We start from the raw sequence: 24,538 nt of genomic DNA, 5'->3' as shown, positions 1-24,538 counted from the left end.
TCGCCCCTCCCGGCCTCTGCGGGTGCCGTGCGCCTGCCTGCCAGGTCCCTTTCCTGTGTAGCCCCCTCTCGTTGGCCCCCGAAGACCCCCCGTTGTGCCGCTGCAGCCCACAGCCGCGTGTGTGTGGCACGGGCCAGGAGTCGCCTGTCCCCACATCCAGCCACAGGGTCACGACATACGCATCTTCCGGGGACGGCCTGCGCCACCGTGGCCCGGCTCACCAGGCCTCGCCCAGCTGCCACCACAGGACACCAGACCCCCAGTGGGGAGAGCACCTTTATTGTCACAGCGTTCCAGACTGCCCGCTGCCTCTGACTGCCACACCTAGACCCCCAGGCCAGTTCTGCCTCACAAGGGGCCATCGGGACCTTGAGGGCAAGAAGAGGTTACCGGGGCCTGCGGGACCAGGCCACAACCTCCCGGGAGCACCAAGGACGCTGGGGACAGATGGCTCCTGCCCTGAGGGGACACAGGCCCTGGGGTGGCACCATGATCTTTGGGTCTCGGCCCAGCAAGAGAGGAGAAGCAGGGCTGGTCCAGGTCACAGGGGACCCAGGGCCCGAGAGGCCTTAGGGGTTGCGGTCTGAGCTGCTCTGGGGTCCCGGGCCCCGGCCACCTACTGAGTTCCCTTCCCCGGGCCCACAGCCCTCAGCGGGCAGTGTCTCTCCTGATGGGGCCTGGGACTCAGCTGTCCTTCCTCTAGATTGTCAAAGCGTCGTTAGACTTGCTGTGCGATCTGGAAATGGCCAACCCTACAGGTTCCCAGAGAGGGCAGGGCTGCAAGTGACGGCCTCCTCAGGTGCACGTTCCCGGGAAATACTGCCTCCTCTCGGCTCGGGGGCAGGAGGGCCTGCTGGGCTGGACTAGGTGGCTCAGAGAGACTGGGAGGCAGCGGTGGGCGACTGCCAGTTTGGTTTGAAGGCCCCTGCACCCCCAGTGCCCCTCTCTCACTGTCCCCAAGTCCGTGTGAGCATCACGGGCTTATTCAGGGTCTCCCTGGCCTCTGAGAGCAGCCGCCGCCAGACCCTGGAGCAGACCCCAAGCCCAGGGACGGGGAGGCTGAGGAAGGAGGCCCGGGACCCTGCCTGCCTTCCCTGCGGGCCGGGCCAGCCTCCCCACAGCCCCACGCCTGCCCTGAGTTTCTCTGTGAAGACAGGAAGCTGGCGGGGTCCCGAGTTAAGGAACCGAGAGGCCTGGGTTCAAATCCTGCCCTGGCTGTCCCTGGTCCCGTGGCCTTGGCACGTTATTTACACTGGCCGAGCCTCCGTCCTCCCGTGGAAAGTGGGGTAGCAAGCCTGCCTCCTAAGGGTTAAATGAGACAATGTAGGGAAAGCCCCTCGGACAGGCCCAGACTCAGTGAATGATGAGTATTATGATTATTCTCGTGCCCCGCCCAGCCCACCCAGAGCCCGTCTCCTGCAGAGAGTGAGGGCGGGGGAGGGCAGGGACCAGGAAAGGGCCCCGCCAAGGGTGCCGGGGCCCTCTGGACCCTGCCTCTGCAGTTGCCATCTGTCCCCAAGGCCCCCAGGCCCCGGGAGCCAGCGTCCCTCAGGATCCTCGGTGCCTGGAGCCCAGTCCCACCACGTGGTGTCTTCAGAAGCCGGTGGCCACGCAGGGCTCGGACCTGGGTCTCCGGCGGGGCTTGTCCTGGAGAGCTGGCCTCTTACTTCCCGCCGCTGGCCTGGCCAGCGCTCCTCTGCCCAGGGTCGGGGCCGAGCAGGGCGGCGAGGGGACCGTCGGCGGGCGGGGAGCCCCCACGCTTCATCTTGAGGCTGGCTCTCAGGGCAGCATCTTGGCCGGAGCCCCCCTCGGGGGAGGCGAGGGGATCTGGAAGGACGGCAGGTGCACGGGCTCACACAGGGTCTTGGGAGCACTCGAAGGCACTTTGCTGCTGGCACCAGGGAAGCCACGTGCCCGGCGAGGACAGGGCAACGCAGCAGCAGCAGGGTGTCCCCTCACGTGCGCCCCCCTCCCCATTCAGTCGCCCGCTCACTCGGTAACAAGTGCTGAGCAGGGCTGGGCTCCAGGCCCCTCCCTGTCACCACCCTCCTGTCGCAAGGGCCTCCCAGCGTGCCAGGCAGAGACGTGGAAATCCCACGCCGTGAGGGAGTAGCAGGCCCTATGGAGCACCGTGAGGCAAGAGGAGGGTGCCTTCACAGAGGAAGGGACCCTAGAGCAGGTCCCCCATGGGAGCTGGCAGTCAGCCGGCAGAGGGACCGGCCTGAGCAAAAACAAAGGTTGGGGCGGGGGTTCTGGGGACGACTAGGTGGTGGCTCCGTGCCACTGGGCACCAGGCCGTGCTGGGGAGGGGCTTGGGCTTGACGTGCCTGGACACCGATCATGGGCCACAGGGAGCCACGGAGGGTCCTTGAGCAAGGGGAGGCGCAGGGTCTGACTGGGGTTGGGGGAAGACCATCTGGCAGCCAGGCGGAGGTGTCATCGGAGACCAGAGACGGTCGCAGCTGCCACAAGGGCGGCAGGGAGCGGGGAGGCGGGAGCGGAGGGGACTCCCAACTCTGGGGCCAGCTGTGGGGCCGGCCGGCCCCAGGCCCTGGTCACAACTCACCGTGGATCCCGATCATGTGCTCCAGGATGAGGACCCTCTCTGCCAGGATCTTCAGGGCCTCCCGCAGCTGCTGCACCCCCTCACTCTGGCGGGGAGGAAGCACGGGGTCAGGGCTGGCCACAGGGATGCGGGGCCGGGGCCACGCGGCTTCCGCGTACATGTCCTCCCCGTCCTCCCTGCTCCCGCCTCCTTGTCGCCATCCTAGTACGACAGCCATCACAGGGTGGATGTTTTGCGGACAAGGAATCCGAGGCACAAAGAGAGTAACAGGCGTCCTGTGGCCACACAGCCTGGGGCTTAACACCGGACCTGGCCCCTCGAGCCTCGGTTCTTCCGGCTCCCGTGGCCGCCCAGCCGCCTCCCCGGCGTGCCCTTCCTCCCAGAAAATACCCTGCCGGGGACAGAGCACCCAGCACAGGTGGGGGTGTTTTGCCGGTCCCCTTGCTGGCACCGTCCACCCGAGAGCTCTCCAGGGGTGACCCCCCGGCAAGAAAAGGCGAAGGCTTCTGGAGCGTTGGCAGGAGTGCGTGAGGCCCGGCCTACACGTGGGCAGAGGGCCTTGTGCGCCGAGACGCGCGAATGAACTGATTTATGGAGAAGACAGGTGTCAAAGCCGCTTTGAAACGGAAAGTGATGGTGAGGAGGTCGGGCCCCGCCTTGAAGTCGGCCCCCAGAACGGGCGCCTTTTGGTGGCCTCACGTGACAGCTGTCATGACATGCACAGCAGCCTCGCTTAGAACAAAACAAAAGGGACCAAAAAGTATCCTACAGGAGAGAGGCCTTCCCTCCAGGGGACCAAAGGCCAGGGGAAGCCACGGAGTGGGCAGTGTCTGAGACCGGGGGCCCCCGGTGAGGAGCAGAGGGTCCAGGGCTCCTGCTAAGCCCCGTGTCCCTGGGCCACGGGATGCAGGCCTATGAAATGCAAAGGGGTGGAGGCCTAAGTATCGTCTCCGTCCCCGACACAAGTGACCCGTGAATCGGTGCCCGTGCCTTGGTGCCCACCTCTTCCTCCCACCGCCTCCTGTGCCCTCCGCAGCTGCTCTGCCTGCAGCCTCTACCCGCTTCTCCAGTCCTGCAAGGGCCTCCCAAAGGTCCCCAGCCTCCCCCCACCTCCCTGCTGAGCTCTGACACTCGCGGGGCGTTTGGACTCTCCCCACGCAAGGTCTCCCCTGCTGGCCCCACTGCCCTCACCCCCTTTATCCATCACGCCGGTCTCCGGCATCCCTCCTGCTCCCAGAAGGTAGTGGGTCCCCCTGGCCGTGCCTGGGCTCCATCTCTGTCCCCTCCCGCCATCTCACCCTGGGCCCTGCCGGGTGCCATCCTCAGTCCCCCAGCGCCGTGACCCTGTGGGCACCTCTGTGCACCAGGCGCGGCATGTGGGGACTTCCGTCCCTGGACAGGGACTCCACAGCCTGCAGCCTCCTTTAACGGGGGGCTCTCTTCTGCAGGGTCCCCACCCCGTCCTCCGGCTGCGGGCCAGTCACCCCATCCGTGCGACCCCCACTGCAGAATCGGCACACTATGCTGCAATCATCACTTCCCTCATCTGTCTCCTCTGCGGGGCCGGGACCCCGTTCATCCCGTGGCCCAGCACCCTGTGGGTTCACGGGTGTCAGTGCAGATCTGCTGGGCACCGGCCGTCCCGCTGCGACACGGCCGAGGGGGCAGGCGGGGAATGCAGCCGACAGGACTGTTACCTCTGTAGCCGCCTTCTCCTCTTCTTGTCCCTTCCCGCCGGGCTCGCCCTAGGAGAAAGTCAAGTTGTCCAAAGCCGGTGAGGGGCACCGGGGCGCCTCCCTCCCCTCCCCGGCTTCTTGGGCAGACCACGGGGAGTCAGTGGCAGAGCCTGGGGGACAGGGTGCCGGGGCGGAGCCTGACAGCCTCGCCCATGGGAACTCCTGCCCTGGCGGGGGCAGAGCAGGAGCGCCGAGGCCCCACGCGTCTCTGCACAACCCGGCACAGCTTGGCTTTAGCGGCTTCACTGTGCTTCTGGGCCACCGAGGAGCCAGGTCTGAAACCCCATGAGCCCACCTCTCAGCTATTCCGGGGATCGAGTCCCCGCCTCTCTCTGCTTCCGCCTCTGAATCCAGGCCAGTGACACCAGCCGCACATGAACACCCACGTGTTATCCTACGTGACCTGGAACATGTTACTTTGCTTCTCTGTGCCTCAGCATTCTCATCTCTGAAATGGGGTAATAATACTGCCTACCTCCCAGGAGTATTAGGAGGATTCAATAAACCAAAGCGGTAACGAGCTCTGACTGGCGCCTGGCGCCAGAAGCCCCGTGACGGGGCTCAGCAGCGTCTACCAGACAGAAGCCAGGAGGAGGCATGGCTTCGAGGCTAACGCTCCTGGGTTTCAATCTTGGCTCCATCATTGCCTCGCTGTGTGACTTTGGGCAAATTACTTAACCTCTCTGAGTCTTAGCTGCCAGTTCTCAAAAATGGGGCAAATAAAGTCCCGCCTCGCTGGGCTGCAATGCAGCTTAAACTCACTATGTCTGAAGAGCGCCTCCCCTGCGGCCAGCACATCGTAGGTGCTCAGCACAGATCCGTCCCTCCTCCCTGGCCGCACGCCCCTAACTTTAGATTTGGGGGCAAAGGAGGTGCCCGCCTCCTTGGCCCTGCAGGCAGGAGTTGAGACTCAGAAATTCTTGTTTCCAAGGAGGAAAATTAGAGGCCAGCTGTCCGAGCCTCCACTCTTGGCAGGTTCAGAGGAGGGAGGGGACTCTGCAGGTCACACAGCATTGTTAACTCAGGGGTCTGGGAGCCTCGGGAGAGATCTGAGGACCCTTATCCCAGTGAGGGGCTCCCCACTTCCTAAGGGCACTCCTTCCCAACTCGGGCAGTGGGGACCACACATAGGCTGCCCCTTCTCTGGGCGGGGTACGATCGGGCCATGTCTGGGGTCGCTGCGGGGCCGAGCTCAGGCGAGGCTCCTGGGACAGACCTCTGCCCACCCGGCACCCCGGGGGCCACCCTGGGGCCCACCGCCCTGGGCACGACCCATCGGCTCAGCCCCTCACTTACAGCCGGTCCCATCATGCCCCGCTCTCCGGCCAGGCCCTGCAGAAAGTCAGACAAAGCAGATTAGGCCTTGCCTGCCCGCCCCCGCCCCCCAACACCTCTGTCCTGTCCTTATCCTCCCTGCACCAGGCTCAGGATCTGGAAGGACGGAAGGAGGATGGCACGGAGGGGACAGGAAGGCCCCACCTGGGCCACCCTCCCCGGGCTCCTCCCTGAGGCTTGGTCTTCTCTGCTGAGAAGTGGGCCACGCATGTATAGTTATCCACACGGAGCCAAGCCCCTTGGCACGGATGGCCAAGCCCCAGTCCCCCGCATGCAGAGAGAGGGGTCCCCAGAGGTGAGTGCCAGCAACGCCAACCACGAGGGTCCCGCCGGGGGCCTCCCGTCCGTGCCGATGTCCGGCCCGAAGGCTCCCCGGAGCCCAGACCCACGGGGTACCCATCCACCTCCCCCAGGCAGAACCCTGGCTCCCCCCAAACCCACCCCGCCCTGCGGACACCTCCTTGCAAGGTGGCTCCCCGGTCCTCCCAGCTGCTCCCCGACACGCCTGGGAGGTAACCTTCCTTTCCCTCTCCTGCCAAATCTGTTCCACCAGCCAGACCTGTCACATCACTCTCTGAACACGTCCATTCCGTTTGCCGCTTCAGGGGCCACCACTTAACACGCGTCACCTTCTCGTCTCCCCCGAGGGCTTCCGGGGTCTCCTCCCGGGTCACCCTGCTCCACTGTGTCCCCGTCCTCCATTCCCCCACCACAGTCACGGCTGCAGGGGCCTCTTAAAGGTGTAAATCAGGTCACAGGCTCTCCCTCCCTGAGACTCAGAGCCCCTTCCCCTGTGACCCAAACCCACACTCCCTGACCCACCTCACCTCACACCTCACTCTCCTCAGTCAGCACTGGGCTCTTCCCTGCCCCAGGGCCTTTGCACTTGCTCTTCTGGCTAATTGGAGGGCCCTTTCTTGGCATCTTTGTACGGCTGCTAGTTCTGGTTCCTTAGGTCTCAGCTGAAGTGTCACCTCTGCGGGTCTGTCATGCCTCGCTTGCCTGGGCCCTTTCACTCTGTCACATCGCCTCATTTCCTCCTTTCCTGACACTTATGTCCTTACTTGTCCTTGTCTGCCTCCCCTGTTGTACCATCAGCTACCGCAGGGCTCCCGATGTCCCTGCTCTCGTGCCCAGCACAGTATCTGACGCAGCAGAGACCCCAAGAGATATTCGGTTAACGAAGAACATTTATTAAGGGTCTCCTGAGAGCCTGGGGCTTTTCCTCCATTGTCCCCTTTATGTCTCACAACGAGCCCACCCAAGAGGGATTCCTCACTTCACAGGGTGGGGGAGGTGGGGGCCAGTGACTTGCTCAGGGTCACCCGGCTGGAAACTGGGAGAGCGGGGCTTCAAACCCAGGTCTCTCTGTCCTGCTCAGAGGAGAAAAGTAGGGGCCACCTCATCCTCTGCTGTGGTCCCTTCCCACTCCTCTCTGACCCATGTCTAGGGGACATCCCCTCACCCCAGCCTCAGAGGCCTCGACTCTTTGGCAAGGGATGGAGACAGACAGTGGCCAGGTCACCAGGCTGGTCCTGCCGTCCACGGGGAAGACCCTGTCTGGTCCTTCCATGGTGAGCAGAGGGGGCTGGTGGTTATTCGGACACTGTCCGTATCTGGGCTAACCTTGGAACCTAGCTCCACCCCTGCAGTGTGGGGGCCTGGGTGGGCCCTGGCAGAAGGTCATGGAAGGGGCTCTTCAGGGCCTGTCCAATGGGCCCCTGGGGAACCAGGGACAGGCTGGGCACTGTCTGGTGCCCTTGGGCATCCCAGTCCTGGCCACGGGACCCCCAGCCTTACGGAAGGACCACAGCAAAGAGGGAAGGGGTCAAGACACTGCACCCTCCACGTCGATGCCAGGTCACACACCCTCTTGGGCGGGGCGGGGGGGGGGGTTGGTAGGAGGAACAGCTTTGACTAGGCCCCTCTAAATCTCCTTGGAATCTTGGGAGCCCGGGTCCCCACAAGGACAAGGTCTGCACAGTCCCCCAAGTGGTACTACCGTAAGGGCCTGAAGACCCTGAAAACAGACCGCCTCGCAGGATTAAGGCTATCCCAAAGCACCCAGCACATTCTCGGTGAGGGCAGGAGGCAGCCGGGGAAAGCCTGAGAGGGGCCCCACCCCTGCCGTTCCCCTGCTGTGTGACTCTGGGCAAGCGACTGAACCTCTCTGAGCCTCCACTTCTTCACCCCCTCTGGGACGGAACGATGGCGAATCTGAACGCAGGTGGCACAGGTAGCTGGGAAGGGGCCCCTGACTTCCCCTGTCGCCGCAGGCTGGGGCAGCAGGAGGCGTGTGACCACACAGAATTCTACCCCTGCCGCCTCCCACACCTCCCTGGGCATCTCGGTCCCTCACCACACTCCTGCCCCCGTCACTGTCGGGCTCTGTGGCCCACCCCCACCCCTCCTCTCTGAGGGTGCCCCCGTCCCCCTCTCCCTGCAGACATTGTGCCCACCTGCCCCTCCCCGATGCTGTGTCTCCCGGTGTAAAAACACACAGTGGGGACAACAGGGAACAGATTAGCAGTCATGGGACACTGGTTCTTTGGCGTCTAGAATGTAAGCTCTACGGGGCTGCCCTGTGGCCCCTCAGCGGCTGTATCCTCAGCTTGGGGGGCTGGCGCCCCGAGCGTTTCAGGAATGTTCTTCTAGCATCTAAAGGGGTGGACTCCCAAGGTCCCAGCACTCACAGGGCCAAGGCCCAGACTCCCGCCCCTGGCAGTAGAGGGGCCACCTCCAGCCACCTGCTAAGCACAGCCTGAGCTCCTGGAGCAAGGAGTCAGCAGGGCCCTGGGTCTGGACAGGCTCTGGGCAGGGAGAGGGGTGGGGCGCTGGAAGCTCCACCTCTTTCTGCCTCCGGGCTGCCCCTCCCTGGTGTGATTTCTTCCCAGGCCCTAGGCCTCTGAGGCGCAAAACACACCCCATCCCAGCATTCTGTTTCTCCTTGCTCCCTCTAACAACCCACAAGGGAAGCCCTGTACCCGTGTCTTAGCAGCCAAGGCAGCCGGAGCTCAGAGAGGCCGCCTCTCCACCCGAGGGCACACAGCTGGAGAGGCAGAGCAAGCTGGGGTTTGGGGCCACCTCGCCAGGCTTCGGGGCGCCCTCTCACACACAGGGGGCTCTCGGGGAGGAGGGCGACAAGCTGGGGTGGACGTTCTGCGATCCCATATGTCCTCAGGAGGCACCTGGTCTCTCTGGGTCTCAGTCAGAGAGACGGGAAGGACGCCAACATCTCCCCGGCACGGGGGAGCAGACAGCAAAGGACAGCAGCGGCTGAGATGACCAGGGTCACACCCACCTTCCCCTGGATCCTGCTGGGCCCTGCTGCGGAGGGGCCTGGCTCCTCTTTCCTGGGGAGCACCCCCCCACCCTGCCCCAGCCCCTGCCAGAAATGAGGGAAGTCCTTACCTGGGATCCAGGTACACCTGGCGGTCCTGGGGGACCGTGTGGGCCAGGAGGACCTGTGGGCAGAGTCACACACGGTCACCTGGGGCCAGTCCCCTGCCCACCCTTAGCGCGGAAAGCCCACCTCCACCGCCCTCTCCCTGCAGCCCCTACGTTGCAACCGGCTCTTCCCTCAGGGCCTCATCCACGGGTCACCCCCCGGCCCGTCCCCAGCCAGCCAGTCTCCTGGCCAATGTCTCCCAGGCCTGCCCCTCCTCCGGGCTTCGGACCCTACCCCTCCGAGGCCATCCTTCTTGCCTGAGTTACTGCAACGGCATCCCGACCATCCACTCTCCATGTGGCCACCCAGAGCCAACTTCCAGGTGGGTCCCTCTCGGGGCTCCTGAGGTCCTCAGCCCGGCCCCCTCCCCCCTTCCCGCCCAAATCCTCTCCTGAAAAGCTCCTCTGCTTCTGCGCCTTTGCAGATGCTGTTCCTTCCTTCTGGAGCTTCTCCATCCCCTCCACAGCCTGGCAAATTCTTTCCTCTTGTCTCAGGATGAGCATCACCTCCTCCAGGAAGCCTTCCGGCACTACCCACGCCCACCCCTCCTCCAGACCAGTCCCTGAAAGGGAACCAGCCGCCACCCACGGCCACGGTCGATACGCATGTCTGTGCCACGCGCAGGGAGTCCTCGGTCAGTACATGAAAGTGTAAATGACTGGTGGGGAATGAGGCACCCACACAGCTGGACAAGCAGGGCTGGCCCCTGCCCCACACGCCCCTTCCCTCCCCACCAGTGAGGGTCCCTGGAAGGAGGGGATCCAGCCCTTAGAGCCCCAGGGCTGTCCCCTGCCCCCCCTCCCCCGGCCCCTGGTCTCTGCCACCAGGCCCCAGGCTTCCTGCCTCTCCGGGCACCTGCCCTGCCAGCTCCTGGACCACCCCTGAGCTCACCCCCTGCCTCCCCCTGGGCCTGGGCCTCCATGAACCCCGGTGCAACCCCCACTCAGGCCCACATGGGGGCAGCCCTGAGCTGCTTCACTTGGGCACCTGGCAGAAACATTTGGGGCCCCAAGGGGTGAGCAAGGGGACTCACCTCAGGCCACACGGTGAGTTGTGGACACACCCATATCCCCAGCACCCTGCCAAGGCCACGGGCCCCTGACCGGCCCTACGAGAGCCCCTGGCCCAGGCCAGGCCCAGAGGCAGGGGCGGCGGGGGGGGCAATCCCGGCCAGGCTGTGCAGCTGCCCTCTGCGCTTACCTGGAGGGCCAGGGGGGCCCCGGGGCCCTGGGACGCCGGCCAGCACGGTGTCCACGGCAGCAGAGGCCAGCTGTGAGTGTCCATCTGTGGGCAGAGCAGAGGGGCCCGTGACACGGTGGGGCAGGACCGGCAAGGCTGGGGTGCCGGGCCTGAGCTCCCCCGGGGCCAGGAGGACAGGCGCCCCCACCCCACCGGGCCTCACAGCAGCCCTGGTGAGCAGACGCTCGGACTCCCACGGAGGCCAGGTCAAAGGGCAGGGAAAGCCTGGGGGGCTTCATATAATGCACAAACTCCTTCCCGAGCATTCCAGGCCCTTCAGAGTCTGACCCTACCCTACTCACCTCCCCAGGCTCCAGGCCAGCCCTCTCCTCCCCACTCCATTCCACAGGCCCGTTCTGATGCACCTGACTGGCTCACTCCTGCGGGGCCTCCTCCAAGAAGCCCTCCGGGCTCAGCCCTCTGAGCTGCAAGAGCCTGGGCTGCCTCTACAGGGCCCATCACTCAGCCTGGGGCAGCGGTGAGGTCTGTTCACGGCCCAGTTCTGACAAACAGGTCAAGCCCCATGTGCCTTTGCCCTGCCCTACCTCTGCCCTTCCCTCCACACCCAGAAGCCTGGACCACCCTCCCACTGGTTCAAGGCGATGGGCGGGGCCCGCTGGGGCATCCCCAGTCTTCCCCAAATTCATACTCAGGGGCCCCAGGGCCGCGGGTAAAGAAGGTCCCATCTGAGAAGGGCTCTGATCACTGGAGGTGTCAGGAAGGCAGTGCCCGAGGCGTCTGGCCCAGACCAAGGCAGGCGGGAGCCTTGGGATGGCTCCACGTGGCTCAGGGGTGGGCGCTGAGCCTTGAGCCCCCCAGAGCACCGCACGGGTGGCACCGGCCCCCTCCCTGAGTCTTCAGTGAGTTCCCACTTGCTCCAGAAGGTTCTGTTCTCGCCTGGCTGGGCCCCTGCACCCACTGAGTGCAGCCCAGGACCCCCATTCTGCAAGGCTGAGTCGCTTCCTCCCACCAGAGCAACTCCAACGGGGACTAATACCCACCCCCTACTCTACAAGTGGGGAAAGTGAGGCTCCGACGGGGACAGTGGGATTCAGGCCTAGGTTTTAACGCTCAGGTTAGGGACACCTGGGTGGTTCATTCGGTTAAGCGTCCAACTTCGGCTCAGGTCTTGATCTCGCGGTTCATAGGTTCGAGCCCCACATCAGACTCTGTGCTAACAGCTCATAGCCGAGAGCCTGCTTCAGATTCTGTCTCCCTCTCTCTCTCCCCTTTCACCGCTCATTCTCTCTCTCTCTCACTCCCCCCCCTCTCAAAAATGAATAAACATTTTAAAAAATCTAAAAAAATAATAATAAAGCTCAGGTTAAGGGCTGTGCTGCCTGAGGGGGGACAGGAGCACCAGCCGGAGGGGGCTTGGGTTTCTCTGACCAAGACAAGAGGTCCCCATCCCCCATCGCGCCCAGGATGTCACTTAACACTGTCACTAGCTTCTTAAAACCCTCCCCAGGTTTCCCAGGGCATTTAACCGAAAGATACCCCTGTGATGCCCTCACCCCACTCTCCGGGCCTCCCTGACCCCACCCTTCCCATAGGTAGGCGGAGGTTTCCGGGTTCAGAAACAGCAGACTGTGCCCCCCGGGGGCAGGAGACTGTTTTGTTCACTGCTGCATCCCCAGTGAGTGTGCAGGACACACAGTAGGTGCTCAACCAATACTTGTCACGTGGCCTGCATACGGTGAGACGATTTTCCAGGAGACGCAGCAGCGGTGACCTCGGGGGCGCTGCTCTCACCAAATGGGGAAACTGAGGCCAGGGCAGACAACAGAGACTCGGTGGGCGTCAGGACCCCAGGGGCAGCAGCTGAGCACCAGAGCAGGGACAGGCCAGGCTGGGGCCAAGAGCTGGGTTGGGGGACCCGCATCGGCCCCCCCAGAGGCCCTTCTGCCCCACCCGGCAGAGCCTGGCTCCAGAGCCGGGGCCCTGCTCACTGAGGGTCTGCGTCCCCGGGGCCCGCCCCTCAGTGGCACTCACCGTCCTTGTCTGTCGGCGACTGTAGGGAGTAGAGGACACCCTGGGGGCCGTTCGGAGGGAAGCCTGGGCTGCCTGCTGGGCCGGGGGGGCCGGGGGGGCCCGGGCGCCCCATCTCTCCAGGAAGCCCGCGGGGTCCTGGCGGCCCCAAGAGGCCTGCAGCGGGAGAAGAGGAGTCACGCGAGGGCTGGGCCTGGCAGCTGACACTGCAGACGGGACCCAGGCCGGTGGTGGCCTCCAGACCAGCGTCCCCGGAGGGCTGTCCTGGGATGTGAGTGAACCGGCTTTCCCTTCAGGCCTAGCGCACAGGGAACACCAGGGGAGGGAGGGAGGCGAGGGAGGCAGGGTCGCCCCCTCCTGGGACCTCGGCTCTGGGGTCGGGGCACTGAGGGTGGCAGCCAGCCTGGGCTAGCACAGGACCTGTGCCTTCCTTGCAGGACCCAGGAGGAGCTGGGAGGCTCTCTGGAGGTGTTGTTTAAATGACTGAGCACAGTCCCCAGGCCCCAGCTGCCCCACCCACACACCTGCACCCCCAGCGCCTGGAGCCTTCCGTCCTTCCTGCAGCCCAGGGTCAGACCAAACCTAAAGTCTTTGGGATAGGGTGGCAGTGGGGGTGCTGGTGGGAGGAAGTGAGCCTGGAGCCCCCCAAGACGGCACTCATTAACCCCAGCAAGATCGGGGGTCGTGGGAGGCCTCACCTGCTCAGATAGGGGAGAAACCCCAGACCCTTTCCAGCAGACAAAGTCAGATCTGGGGTGTGGGGTGTCCTTACCGGGAGGCCCTGCTGGGCCCTTCTCTCCTGCCTGGCCCCGGTCACCTTTGGAGCCTGGGGGACCTGCAGGCCCTGGCGGTCCCGTCTGCCCCGGGGGCCCTGAGGAGAGAATGAGGTGAGCCCTGAGGACACTGTGGGCCGAGCTGCCATGAGGGGGGGGGGGGGGCGGGGGACTTCAGGCCTGACCATCTGGGCCATCTGGTCAGCCCTGCCCCCGGAGCAGACACCTTCTCCATCATTACAGTTTACAGACCATTTTTGTACCTATTCATTCCTGTGATCTCAAGAGCTACTTTTGTTCCCACTTGACAGGTGGGGAAACTGAGGCTCAGGAAGGTGTGGTCCCTTGCTCAAGGGCCCAGAGCCAGGCTGCCCCTCTCTCAAGGGTCCTGCTGTCTCCCTGCTCAGGGTCGGGAACTGGGCTCCTGGCAAAGAGCTCCCCAACGAGGCCTCCACGGGGGCCCCAGGAAGCCCTAAAGCACACAAGCGCCCCCCTCACCTGCTCTCAAGAATTCCTGGGCTCCCCCAGGTGTCACCATTTGTAGGGGTTGTGCCCCACCTGGCGGCCATTTCTCAGAACTGCACTTTGCCTGGTGAAGAGAAAGTGTGGCCCAGAAGACCCAGAGCACCTGCCAAGCTCCCCCCAGGGGGTGTGGGGCCTGGGTGCCCTGAGGGCTGGGAGATCCCCCTCCTCCCCAGTTCCAGAAGAAGGACTGCAAGAAGGTGGGCATGGGTGGCGGCCTGGGTGTGAAACCTAAGGGATGACAGAGAGGTGAGCCAGGGGACCCGTCAGCCCTCCTCCCACAGCCTCCCCGGCACCGGCCACCGGCCACTCCCACTGCTGGGGGCTGTGCCCTTCCTGCTCCGCTCCCTGTCCCAACTAGACAGGCGCACGCAGAAAACGGGGCAGAGGAGGTGGGGAGGGGGACAGGGTGTGAACTCAGAGCTGAGTGTGGACAGCGGTGCTAGGAAGCTGGGGCCTCAGCTGGGAGAGAGGGGATGGAGGGAGAGCGTCACCTGCAAAGGGCTATAGCCGGGCCAACAATGATCGAGACAAAATGGCCCCGGATCACGGGGGTGACCCCAAGGGTCGTTTCCCTGAGCCTCGGTTTTCTCCTCTGTAACCTCGAGCATCACCAACTTACCCGAATGATGAGAAGTGATATCTGTGCAGCCTAGGGTGATATAACAATATTTAATAACTGGCACGGCACAGATAGTGACCAGTCAGAAGGGACACCGGCCTTAAACCCCCGAGTTCAGCCACATCGACAGATGCCAGCCACCCACGTGCCCGGGGTAAAGCCCCAGCACAGTGCGTGGCACGGGACAGGCATTCAGCAGTGCTCACCGCCCGCTATTACGCTTACTGTCCCTATTCTACAACCCCCAGGGCCGAGCCCAGTGGATACAAGCTGCAGAGAGAAAAAACAGTTACTCCTGACTTTAAAACACGGCAGGGGGGGCGCCTGGGTGGCTCAGTCGGTTCAGTGTCAGACCTCGGCTCAGGCCATGATCTCGGTCTGTGGGGTCGAGCCCCGTGTCGGGCTCTGTGCTGACAGCCCGGAGCCTGCTTGGGTTTCTGCGTCTCCCTCGCTCTCTGCCCCTCCCCCATTTGTGCTGTCTCTCAAACATAAATGTTAAAAATAATTTTTAAACACAGGAGGGAAGGAGCAAACAACACGGTGGCAGATGTCCCCCGACACCCCGGCCAGAGAGTTCCGGGAGCCCCTCCCCGCCCCAGAAGGTGGGGGGAGGCGGTAAACTCCAGAAGGCCGGGGCTGGGCTGCGGGGCTGAGCACAGGTGCAAAGAGGCAGCGGGCAGGTCATGAGGACAGGTACCAAACTCAACGACGGCGACAAGGAAGGATGGGGACTTCAGCAGTTCGCATGGGGTCTGCGGAGGCAGCCGTGACCGGGCTGCAGCCAACTGTTTCCAGGAGGGACTGAAACCCCTACGGCCAGATCTTCCATTCTTCTAAGAGAAGCCGGAAATCCTGTTTTTCGTGTGAACCCCTCCCCCCCAACCCCCACCGGCTTTTGAAAAGTTCGCTCGCTGTGTCGAAAGAGCAAGGGAGCGTGCTGGATCCAAAGGGCCTACTGTGTGACCTCGTGGTAGAGGCCCTGGGAGGCTGTGCTCAGGCCGCTTTGGCCGCAGGCCTCACTCACCGGCGGGGCCCGTGGGCCTTCTCCTTCGGGGCCCTGGGTGGGCGAGGGGGATGGCGTCAGGGAGGAAGTCCTCGTTCCAGGGTGGTGGGGTGCTCTGGGGGGCCGGCAGGTCATTGCCCGGGCCTGCGGGCTGCTCTGCCGCCTGCAGCAGGAGAACCTGGGGACAAGGGCAGAGGTCAGGACCCCCGCCAGGCCCGAGACACGCGTGTACGAGATATGTGTCCCCGGAGACTTCATGCCCCTCGTGGGACTGCTGCTCCCCTTCTGGAATATTCTCCCACCCCTGCCCTCCTCCTCTTCCCATTTCCAGAGCCTGGACCCGGGGCTCAAGCAGGTTGCCACTGGGACACCTTCAGACTCCCTGCGCCTTGCTTCTGGAGTGGCCGTCACCGTGGTGAGAGACCAGTGGTCACCCCCCCCCCTTCCCTGGCTCCTCCCAGGGCACTGGTCCCTCACACAGCCTGGCTTAGGGCACAGACAACGGATGGAGGTCTGTTGTGGAGGGAGGGAGGGAAGGAAGGAGGGAGGAAACTAGAGAAGAAAAAAAGAAAAAGAGAATGAGAAAGAAAAGGATATAGGGGCGCCTGGGCGGCTCAGCTGGTTAAGCATCCGACTTCGGCTCAGGTCATGATCTCATGGTCCGTGAGTTCGAGCCCCGCGTTGGGCTCTGGGCTGACAGCTCAGAGCCTGGAGCCCGCTTCGGATTCTGTGTCTCCCTCTCTCTCTGCCCCTCCCCTGCTCATGCTCTGTCTCTCTCTCTCTCTCAAAAATAAATAAACATAACAAGAAAAAAAAAAAGAATATAAATGGTCCTGGCTTGGGGCACGATTTTTAGTAGGGGCTCTAGAACAAAAGGCAGCGTGGAAAGCTGCCCGGTTCTCTCCCCTTGAGGGAGGTGGGGGTCAAACACTGCGAAGACCAGGGCCTGGGCAGCAACACTGTCTCCTTAATTCAAGTGAACTGGGAGCCAGGCCTCAGAGGCCCCAGCGAGTCCCTGCTGTTTCCAAAAGGCTCAGCAGGGGGCGCTGCGCACCAGGGATCTGAGCGAGCAGCAGGGCGGGTGCTGAGACCCAGAGTAGGCCCACCCCCAGAGAAGGGGTCCCAGGCCTGTCCCACAGAGTCGGCTTCCTGCTCCACCCACCGCGGGCACCCCCCCCCCACCCCCCCCACCCCCCCGCCCCGAGTCTCTGCTCCCGGATCTGCCTGCAGGAGAGGAAGCCTGGTGTCTCTTGTTGCCTCCAGCCTTGGGAGCCAAACCCCGCATCCTGACGGATTCCCCGACTGCTGCTCCCCACATCGGGCAGGGCCAGGGCCAGGGCACCTGGCCTCCCCAACCCGCCACCCCGCCCCACCCCACCTCCCGCCCTGTGCCCCTTGGCCTGCCCAGCCCTGGCTCCAGCCCTGGGTCTATGGTCCCAGGCTCTCCACCTGCCCCCATCCCCTCCTGGGGCCTCCCTACATGGTAGGAGACGAGGACTTTGGGCAAAGCGAACTCTGGGGAGCCCCCCCTCCAAACCAGACCACCAGCGGCCCCACGCTTCCCACGCAGGGAGGCGCCTTTCTCGACCTGCCCTGCTCCTCCTGGGCCTCACCAGCTTTGCTCCAGCTGCCCGGCTCCACCCCAGGGTCCCTCCTGCCCCGAGCCCCCCCACCTCCATGCCCTCAGAGGGCCACCAGTGGCGGGCCACCCCCGCCAGCCCTTCCCTTCACCCCTGCACGATCGCTTTGTATCAACAGCCACGGACGGGAGCAGGGCCAGCAGGCCAGCTGGGGGGAAGCCTGGTCCCCAGAGCCCTGCATGGGTTAAGTGCCTCCCGATGGGGGTGGGGCTCAGGCCCTGCTGCCTTATGTGCTGGTTTGAATCCGGCTCTCCCACTAGGCGGCCGCTGTGTGAGCTTATGCAAGTGTTGTGACCTCAGGCGGCCCTCAGTTTTCCCGTCAGCAAAGCGGACACTGACCATGTCAAGCACACTGGGCCCCAGCTCCTCCTGCTGCTGCTGGTGGGTCCCCGGGACAAAGAGCAGCCTTCACGGAGCCCAGGCCTGGGCTGGGCTGAGGTTCTGGTGTGTGTGTGCGGTGGGGGGTGGGGGGGGGTGACAAAGGGGCCCCCGAGCACTCCCTCCCACCAGTCCCGCAGTGTCCCTGGGCCTGGGTGACAGTCTCTGAGGATCTAGGGAACAGAGTGGCACCCCGCACCAGGTCTCAGAGTTTCCACCTGTGTTGGGCCAGTGGGCAACCCCCAGGGCTACGTCTCCGGGCCCCTCCCCCTCTGGCCCTTCCAAGGCCCCAGGAGGCAGGAAGGGTCACCACGGCCCATCACAGGAGAGGTGGAAATAAAGGCTCAGAGACTGCAAGTGACTCGCCCAAGGTCACCCGGCAAGTAGGCTGGGCCCAGGGTCCCACGCAGTGCCCTGTCCACCTGTCCACAGCTTGGCCACAGCCTGGGCCTTGGCGGAACCTCATGGAAGCACCCACGAGGGGAGCAGCTGGCTATTATCACACAGCGGCCGGGGGTGGGGTGAAAGTCCATCCCTCCCCCCTCCCCCCCACCGCCCTGGGAGGGAAGTGGGATGGTTTCTGCCCAGCCACTGAGTGTCGCTGGAAGCTGACCAGCCACGGCCGAGGCTGGGGGCTCTGGGGCAGCGGAGGAGTTGGGGGTCAGTGACACGTGATGGGGAGCCCAGGGGCAGGAGCACGGGTGAAGGCAGGAGTGGGTCCCCTGGTTCCGGCCTGGCTCCCGGGACCGTGGGATCGCCACCAGTCAGACAGGGACCCGGGAGAAGGTGGGTTTGGGGGGTGCAGGTGACCACACAGGGGGCCGGGCTGAACTGCAGTGTCTCTGGGGGACCTCAAGGTGGACATACTTCCAGGGAGTCCTCAGGAGCAACAGGGGGCTGGGGCAGCCAGGGTTCCTGGGAGGGCACCCTCCCTGGGCTCCTGGGATCAGGCCTACGTGTTCCCCTTTGCCCTCAGGGCTCTGGACCCACCCCCGGGGGACCTGCCACCTGCAGCCTCGCCCCCTCCCAAAAGGCCCCCCTCACTTCTTCGTTGGGCACCTCCCACGCCTGGCCGTGGCCGGCCTCCCGGAGAAACCAATCCCACCCGGGCGGACGACCTCACCAGGGCAGGCAGCAGTGGGCATGGAGACCTGACCTGAGAAAACCAGAGTGCAGCCAGACTTGGAGGGCAGTGGCTCCGATGACATCACTGTGGCCTGGTTGATCGGCCGGGAGGCTGCCCTCCTGCACCGGGGACTGGCTAACTCCGAGGCTTCTGACCCTCACACAGGGGAATCCTCTCGGGCTCCCTCCCACACCATGCGGCCCGTGGAGTCTAAACTGAGGGGGAGAAGAAGGAAGTCAGGAGACTTCTTCCTCCTGGCCTTCCACCCCACCAGGAAAAGAGGGTGGCAGGAGTCCCAGATCAGCTCCTAGGTCTGGACCTTCTGGGACCTCAGGCACCTGCAGGGAGTGAAGAGGGAGCAGACCTGATGGCTGCCGGACATGAGAGCCCCCTATTGTGTACCTGTGGGTGTGCCCCAGAGGAGGAATCATGATCGGCCAGGTACTTATTTCCCCAACTCTCTTGCAACTAGGAGGCAGGCATACAGCCTGGTGCTGGCCGACGAGACAGAAGAGCCTGTTAGGGTGCTTTGCCTTATCCTCTACATCCTGCCTCTGAACATGGTATGAGGATGCGATGCCTTGAGCTGCAGCAGCCACTTTGTAACCATGAGGCACTAACCATGAGGACAAAAGCCAATCCGCTAAGGAGGTGGAGGGGAAGGCTGTGAAGAGCTTGAGTTCTTAAGCCACCAAACCAATCCCAAGACCACCTACTGCTGGACTTCTTGTTGAACAAACAATAAATGTCTTTAAAGAATAACGTGCCACTGGCTGGGTTTCTGTTACTTACAGCTGAGCACATCCCTCTGACACACCAAAGCAGGCTACCTGTCTGAAGGGGCAGCAGCCACAGTTTCCAGGCCTCTGGGTTGCCGCTCTCTTATGCCAGCCGTCTGGCTTCTGGCTCCCCATCTGGGCTTCGCCTGCCTGGCTCTCACCGGCCCGACCACAGCCACCGATCCTGCCCCATGTCGTCTCTGAGCCCAGCAGGCTCACCTGGCCTCAGCAGGGCTGTCCCGGCAGTGCGGCCAGCTTCCATCCCCCTCCCTCTCCAGGCCGCCACCTCTCAGGGCCCTCAGACCTGAGCCCACTCAGGGGCTCTGTTTCCCCAGGGGACACTCAGGCATGTAGCAGGCAGGTAAACAGCTAGAAGGTGACCCAGATAACGCACAGACACTGAGACCCGAATCGCCCATCCCTGAGCTGGGAATCCAGAAGGCAGCCGCCTCTTCGCACTCCCCAGATGCCCACCACGTCCCCCTCTCGTCTCCAAAGCTCACCCCTGTACACCCTCCCCCAGAACAACCCGGGGAGGGTGGGGGGTGGGGGGGCCAGCGACTCCGATTTCCGTTTCACAGGACAGCGGACGGAGGCCCGGAGCTGGGCAGGGACCCGGTGAGGCAGAGCCATTCCTGGGTAGGCGCCCGACCCCCCCAACACCAGGGTCTGCAGAGGGGTCACGACCCTCACCTCGGAGCCCCCTCACGGCCTGCTGCTGTGGCCGAGCGAGGTGTCAGGGCGGGAGGACAGGGAGCAATTGCTCTCGGCGGGAGGGCCAGGGCCAGCTGGGCGGAGGACGGCTAGCCCTGTGCCATTCTGCCTCCAGGGCTGTGACTTGTAACACCCCGAGGTGCCGGGCTGGGGCCAGGGGGGGCTGTCGGCCAATACTCTGCCAAACCACTCAGAGGCTTCAGGTGCTGGAAAATGTCCGTCAGGCCCGCTGGCTTGGGGACCCCTCCTCTTTTTAAAATCTCGGGGACCAGACGTTCCCCCTGGGGTTTTCCCCAGCACCCCCACCCTCCCGGGGCTTCCCCAGCCCCGGCCTGGCCCACGTGACAACATCTCTTCCCTGATGGCCTCCAACCCACCCCCACGGAGCCACTGACCCCAAGGAGGGTACAAGGTCCCCTAGTCCCCCCATGTCCAGGGAGCTGCCGGGAGCCCGGGGAGAGTCACCCAGCTGCCGGTGACAGTCCCACTCATGTCTGACTCCGGGTGACGGTCATCTGCAGCCCCGTCTCGCCGGGCAGGGGCCCCCACGGCCAGGCTTTCAGGGCAAGAGGCAGGGCCAGAGGGTGATGCGAGGGCTGTGTGTGTGTCTGTGTGTGTCCGCGTGTGTTTGTGCGTCTGCTGGGAAGACCTGCCAGGCAGGCTCTTCCGGGAGGGGCCCGACCTTTGGGCCCGCTCTGTGGCCCTGCCACACTCGGCCCGCCCCAGTGCTCTGTCCCCACCCTGGCCACCCTCACACCCGCCTCCTACACCGGGACCCTCCTTCCTGGGCCGGGCCGCCCCGGCAGCCCCAGGCCCCAGGAGGCTCCTCAGATATGTGAAGGTACAGCAGCCTCGTCCCCCAGCAGCCACCCTGGGACAAAAAGGAGAATGGGGCTCGTCCCCAGTCGGGACTCGGCCCGCGGTCCCCACCTATGGCTTCTTCCTGCAGGCGCGGGAGACCCGAGACTCGCCGCTGGGGCTTTCTCGGGCCACAGGAACAATGCCAGCAGGCCAGTGAGGCAGGGGACATGAGGTGACGGTGGAGATAGCCCGGCAGAAGCGTCTCCCACGGAGGAATGGTAGACACCGCTAGCTGCCTCGTCCCCTGGCAGACTCTGTCCCAGGCACTGTCTCTCAGAGGGGCCAGATGGACAGGGTCCCCCGGTGTCCACCCGGGGAACCCGCCTGTTGCCACACTTGTGCCTCACAAGTCTTCCCTTCCCCAGAGCTGCCTGGGGCTACTCCCAAATAAATTACCTTTTCCTCTTCTTTTCTTTCTTTTTTTCTTTTTAAAAGTGTATTTATTTACTTTGAGAGAGAGACAGAGAGACAGAGAGCACAAGCAGGGGAGAGGCAGAGAGAAAGAGGCAGAGAGAGAATCTCAAGCAGGCTCCACATTGAGCGCAGAGCCCGACGTGGGGCTCGATCCCACGAACCGGGAGACCGTGACCTGAGCCGAAATCGAGAGTCAGACACTTAACTGAATGAGCCACCCAGGCGCCCCTAAATTAACTCATTCTTTATTCAGTCCTTCTGCCTCTGGGGTGACCCGCTCCACCCCGACGTAGGCGGGGCGAGAGCTGGCTGGTGCCAGGCAGCTCCTCCCCCATCGGCTTGTCTGTGCCCAGACGTGTGCCAGACGGGGAGAGGAGGAGCCAGAACGGGGGGCAGCAGCCTCTGGGGGGACAGGGCTCCCTCCTTTTTCCACTGAGGGGTTGGCTTCTGGATATCCAGCCCCGCCAGCCACTGAGGCCCACACCCAGACCAGCCTGCTGTCCGGGACCAGATCTCTTGCTTTTCCTGCTCCCCTCCCCCACACCAGGAGGCAGCCCAGAGTAGACCACCCAGAACCGCTGAGGCCCCAGCAGCACCCGACCCCTGGGACCAGGCTGCTCAGGGCCGGGCTTTCCCCAGTCACACCCTGCAGGAACCTGATCCACAACCCTCGCACGCACACCCGCCAGCTCCCCAGGCCGTCTGACCTTGGCCTCCAGCGTGGTTAGCCTCTCACTCATGTCGCTGAGCCGGGTACAGTTCATGCATTCTGAAAGAGAAGGGTGAGAATGGAGTGTAGACCCTGGGCTGAGAGCAGCCAGCCACCAGGATAGCCTCTGGGCAGGTGGGGAGCTCGCCGATCGGTTTGCCTGGCAAACTCTTACCCGTCCTTCAGGGCCTTATCCTCAGCGCCCCCTCCTCCATGCAGCCTGTCTGATCTGGCTGTAAGAATAGAATGTGCAAAAGGGCGTCATGGGGGACAGTGATGCCAATCTGGGGTGGGGGCGGTGGTGGTCAGGGAGGACCTCCTGGAAGCAGCAGCATCTAAGGCGAGGCCTAAGGGTTGCACAATGACTGGCCAGGTGAGGGAAGAGGGCTGAGGTCTGCAGACAGGCAAGAAAAGAGAAGGGTCTGGCAGCAACCTGGCCGACCCTCTCCCCCCCACCCCACCTCTTGCCCCCCAGTCTGGAGCGGTAGGCTGGGCCCGAACGGAGGAGGCCTGGCAGAAGGAGCTCTGGGCAGCATCCTGAGGCCGGGGGCAGCTGTGGGAGGGGGTCAAAGTCAAGGTCAGATTTGCATTTTTGAAAAACTCATTCTGGCAACAGAGTGTACAATGGGTGGGCGTGGGAGGGGCTGGAAGCCGGAAGGCCAATTAGGAGACCACTAACGGCTAACCCCCCAGGCACACATCTCCCTGGGCTATAATTACCTATTTATGTCTGTCTGCCCCAGGAACCGAGCTCTTTAAAGAGGAAATAGATGGTTCAAAGCTGTTCTCAAGAGCTTTTATGGCCCCAGAAATCAAGGGATGCCTAAATCTCTCACTCGGTTCAAAGCCTGACCTTCCTGGAACCTCATTCAGGATGAACAGACACGCCGACGCACAAGAGGTTTGAGGGTAACTCATTAGGTCCCACTTGGTGTGCTGGGGCTGTCGGGCTGTGAGGCCTGAAGCTCACCGGCAGCGTCTGTACCTGCCCCCCACTGGTCTCCCCTGTCCTTGGAGAGGCCCCCAACGTCATCTCTGGAAGCAGATCGCCTCACTAATGTTCCTCGTTCAGTGGTGATTGCTCAGCGAGGCATGTGGGGGACGGCCAGGGGTCTCAGGACCATGGTACGGGCTGTGTCCTCCCCAGGGGTGCCCGGCCTCAGGGCAAGGGGGGTTGACACTGGCGGTGTGCTCACCAGCCCTGGCTCGGTTTACAAGATGAATTATGTGGGCTCGGAGAGGCCCTGCTCACCCTCCTTCCCCTCCCCGGCTCCCCTGGGCTGGGCTCAGTCAGTGGTTTATAAGCATTTTTTAGGAACAGAACTCTTTTTTCCCCCTCAATAAAACCGTGTCGGTAACCCTGATACCTAAAACAGATTAGAGACTGAGGTATAAACACTGAAACTTTCAAACAACTAGAAGAACGTACAGTTCCGTGGCTGGGAGGGGGTAGGACTTCACGAAGGACCAGTGAGGGATGGAGAGGTTTTCTGCTGAAACATGGGAGTTTTCTGCTGGACCCCCCCCCCCATGCTTCCCCCTAGTTTCTCCCAGGAAAGGGTGGTGAAGAAACAAAAGGGTACAGGGGGGCCTGGGTGGCTCAGTCGGTTAAGCGACCGACTCTTGATTTCGGCTCAGGTCATGATCTCATGGTGCCTGAGATCGAGCCCGGAGTCAGGCTCTGCACTCACAGCATGGAGCCTGCTTGGGATTCTCTCTCTCCCTCTCTCCCTGCCCTTCCCCTGCTCATACTCTCTCTCTCTCTCTCTCTCGCTGTCTCTCTCTCAAAATAAATAAGTACATTTTAAAAAGAAAGCAAGGAAAAGGTATAAACCACAAAGCTAAGAGAAGGGCAGGGGAGAATGCTCGGCGGATGATGCCAGTAAATGAAATGCAGCCAGGAGCCCAGGCCCACGTGGGAAGAGGGCGTCAGAGCCTCCAGGAGGCTGGAAGGCTGTCCTGGCTGGGGTCGGCGCCAGGCAGGGGAGGTGAGAGGTCCTCTCTGGGGACAGGGACGGGTCTCAGAGGAAAAGCCACAGACGCCCCGGGTGAAATGGCAGGGTCCCCAGAAGCCCCCAGTCCGCAGGGCCAAACTGCACACACAGAGAGTGTGTGAAAGCCCTGGGGGTTTTCAACGCCTCCCTCCTGAAAACAGGCAGAGTTCCTGGGCCTTAAAAGAAGGCTTTAATGGAAAAACAGAGACCAAAACAAAGAGGGTCCCATCCGTCCACCTGCTGAGCTAATTCCACCTATCTACCCACCCCCCACCCACCTGCCTTACCCCCCACCCGCCCCCGCACCTCCCTAACCATCGCCTCCTCCCCTTGGGGCCCCTGTTAATACTGATGAGGTGGGTGGCTGGGGGGTAAGAAGGAGGAGGCCTGCCCTCAGGCCAAAGGCCCGAGAACCCTCCCCAGCAGTCGTGTGTTCCCGGGCAGCAGGCACTGACTCTGGAGAGTGTGAAGAAGTGACTTTTCTGCCTGAGCCCCGGACCTCCTCCATGGCCAGGAGGGCCCCACCCCACCCTGGGGGCCGGTGGGAAGGGCAGGAGGCCTGACGGAAGCTGGGGAGCCCCAGCCTGGCCCAGTGAACATTCCTGAGGCCTTTAAGGGTTTAGGGGCCGTGAACACAGCATTTCCAGGGTCTGAGGCAACACAGGGGATTCTCTGCAGGGGGTAAGAGCT

General features: G+C 63.4%; 1 protein-coding gene across 3 annotated transcripts in view; it reads right to left on the bottom strand.

Moving 5' to 3' along the window:
* Positions 1–258: 258 nt before the first annotated feature.
* The window catches only part of COL26A1 (collagen type XXVI alpha 1 chain), a 202,102-nt gene continuing 177,822 nt past the window's right edge, over positions 259–24,538 (bottom strand). For all 3 annotated transcript variants that reach the window (XM_086692524.1, XM_086692522.1, XM_086692523.1), the window contains 10 exons: positions 21,853–21,914; positions 15,255–15,411; positions 13,086–13,184; positions 12,317–12,469; positions 10,286–10,369; positions 9,049–9,101; positions 5,599–5,634; positions 4,264–4,311; positions 2,567–2,651; positions 259–1,827 (listed from right to left, as the gene is read on the bottom strand). In XM_086692524.1, coding sequence (XP_086548650.1) covers positions 1,664–1,827; positions 2,567–2,651; positions 4,264–4,311; positions 5,599–5,634; positions 9,049–9,101; positions 10,286–10,369; positions 12,317–12,469; positions 13,086–13,184; positions 15,255–15,411; positions 21,853–21,914 — 941 coding nt within the window. In that variant the 3' untranslated portion in view covers positions 259–1,663. The remainder of the gene's footprint in view (positions 1,828–2,566; positions 2,652–4,263; positions 4,312–5,598; positions 5,635–9,048; positions 9,102–10,285; positions 10,370–12,316; positions 12,470–13,085; positions 13,185–15,254; positions 15,412–21,852; positions 21,915–24,538) is intronic.

Source organism: Puma concolor, chromosome E3 (assembly GCF_028749965.1).
Source record: "Puma concolor isolate L17-30 chromosome E3, mPumCon1.1.hap2, whole genome shotgun sequence".
Lineage (NCBI taxonomy): Eukaryota > Metazoa > Chordata > Mammalia > Carnivora > Felidae > Puma > Puma concolor.
Note: the sequence above shows the minus strand (reverse complement) of the source record. Positions and strands in the feature narration are given on the sequence as shown.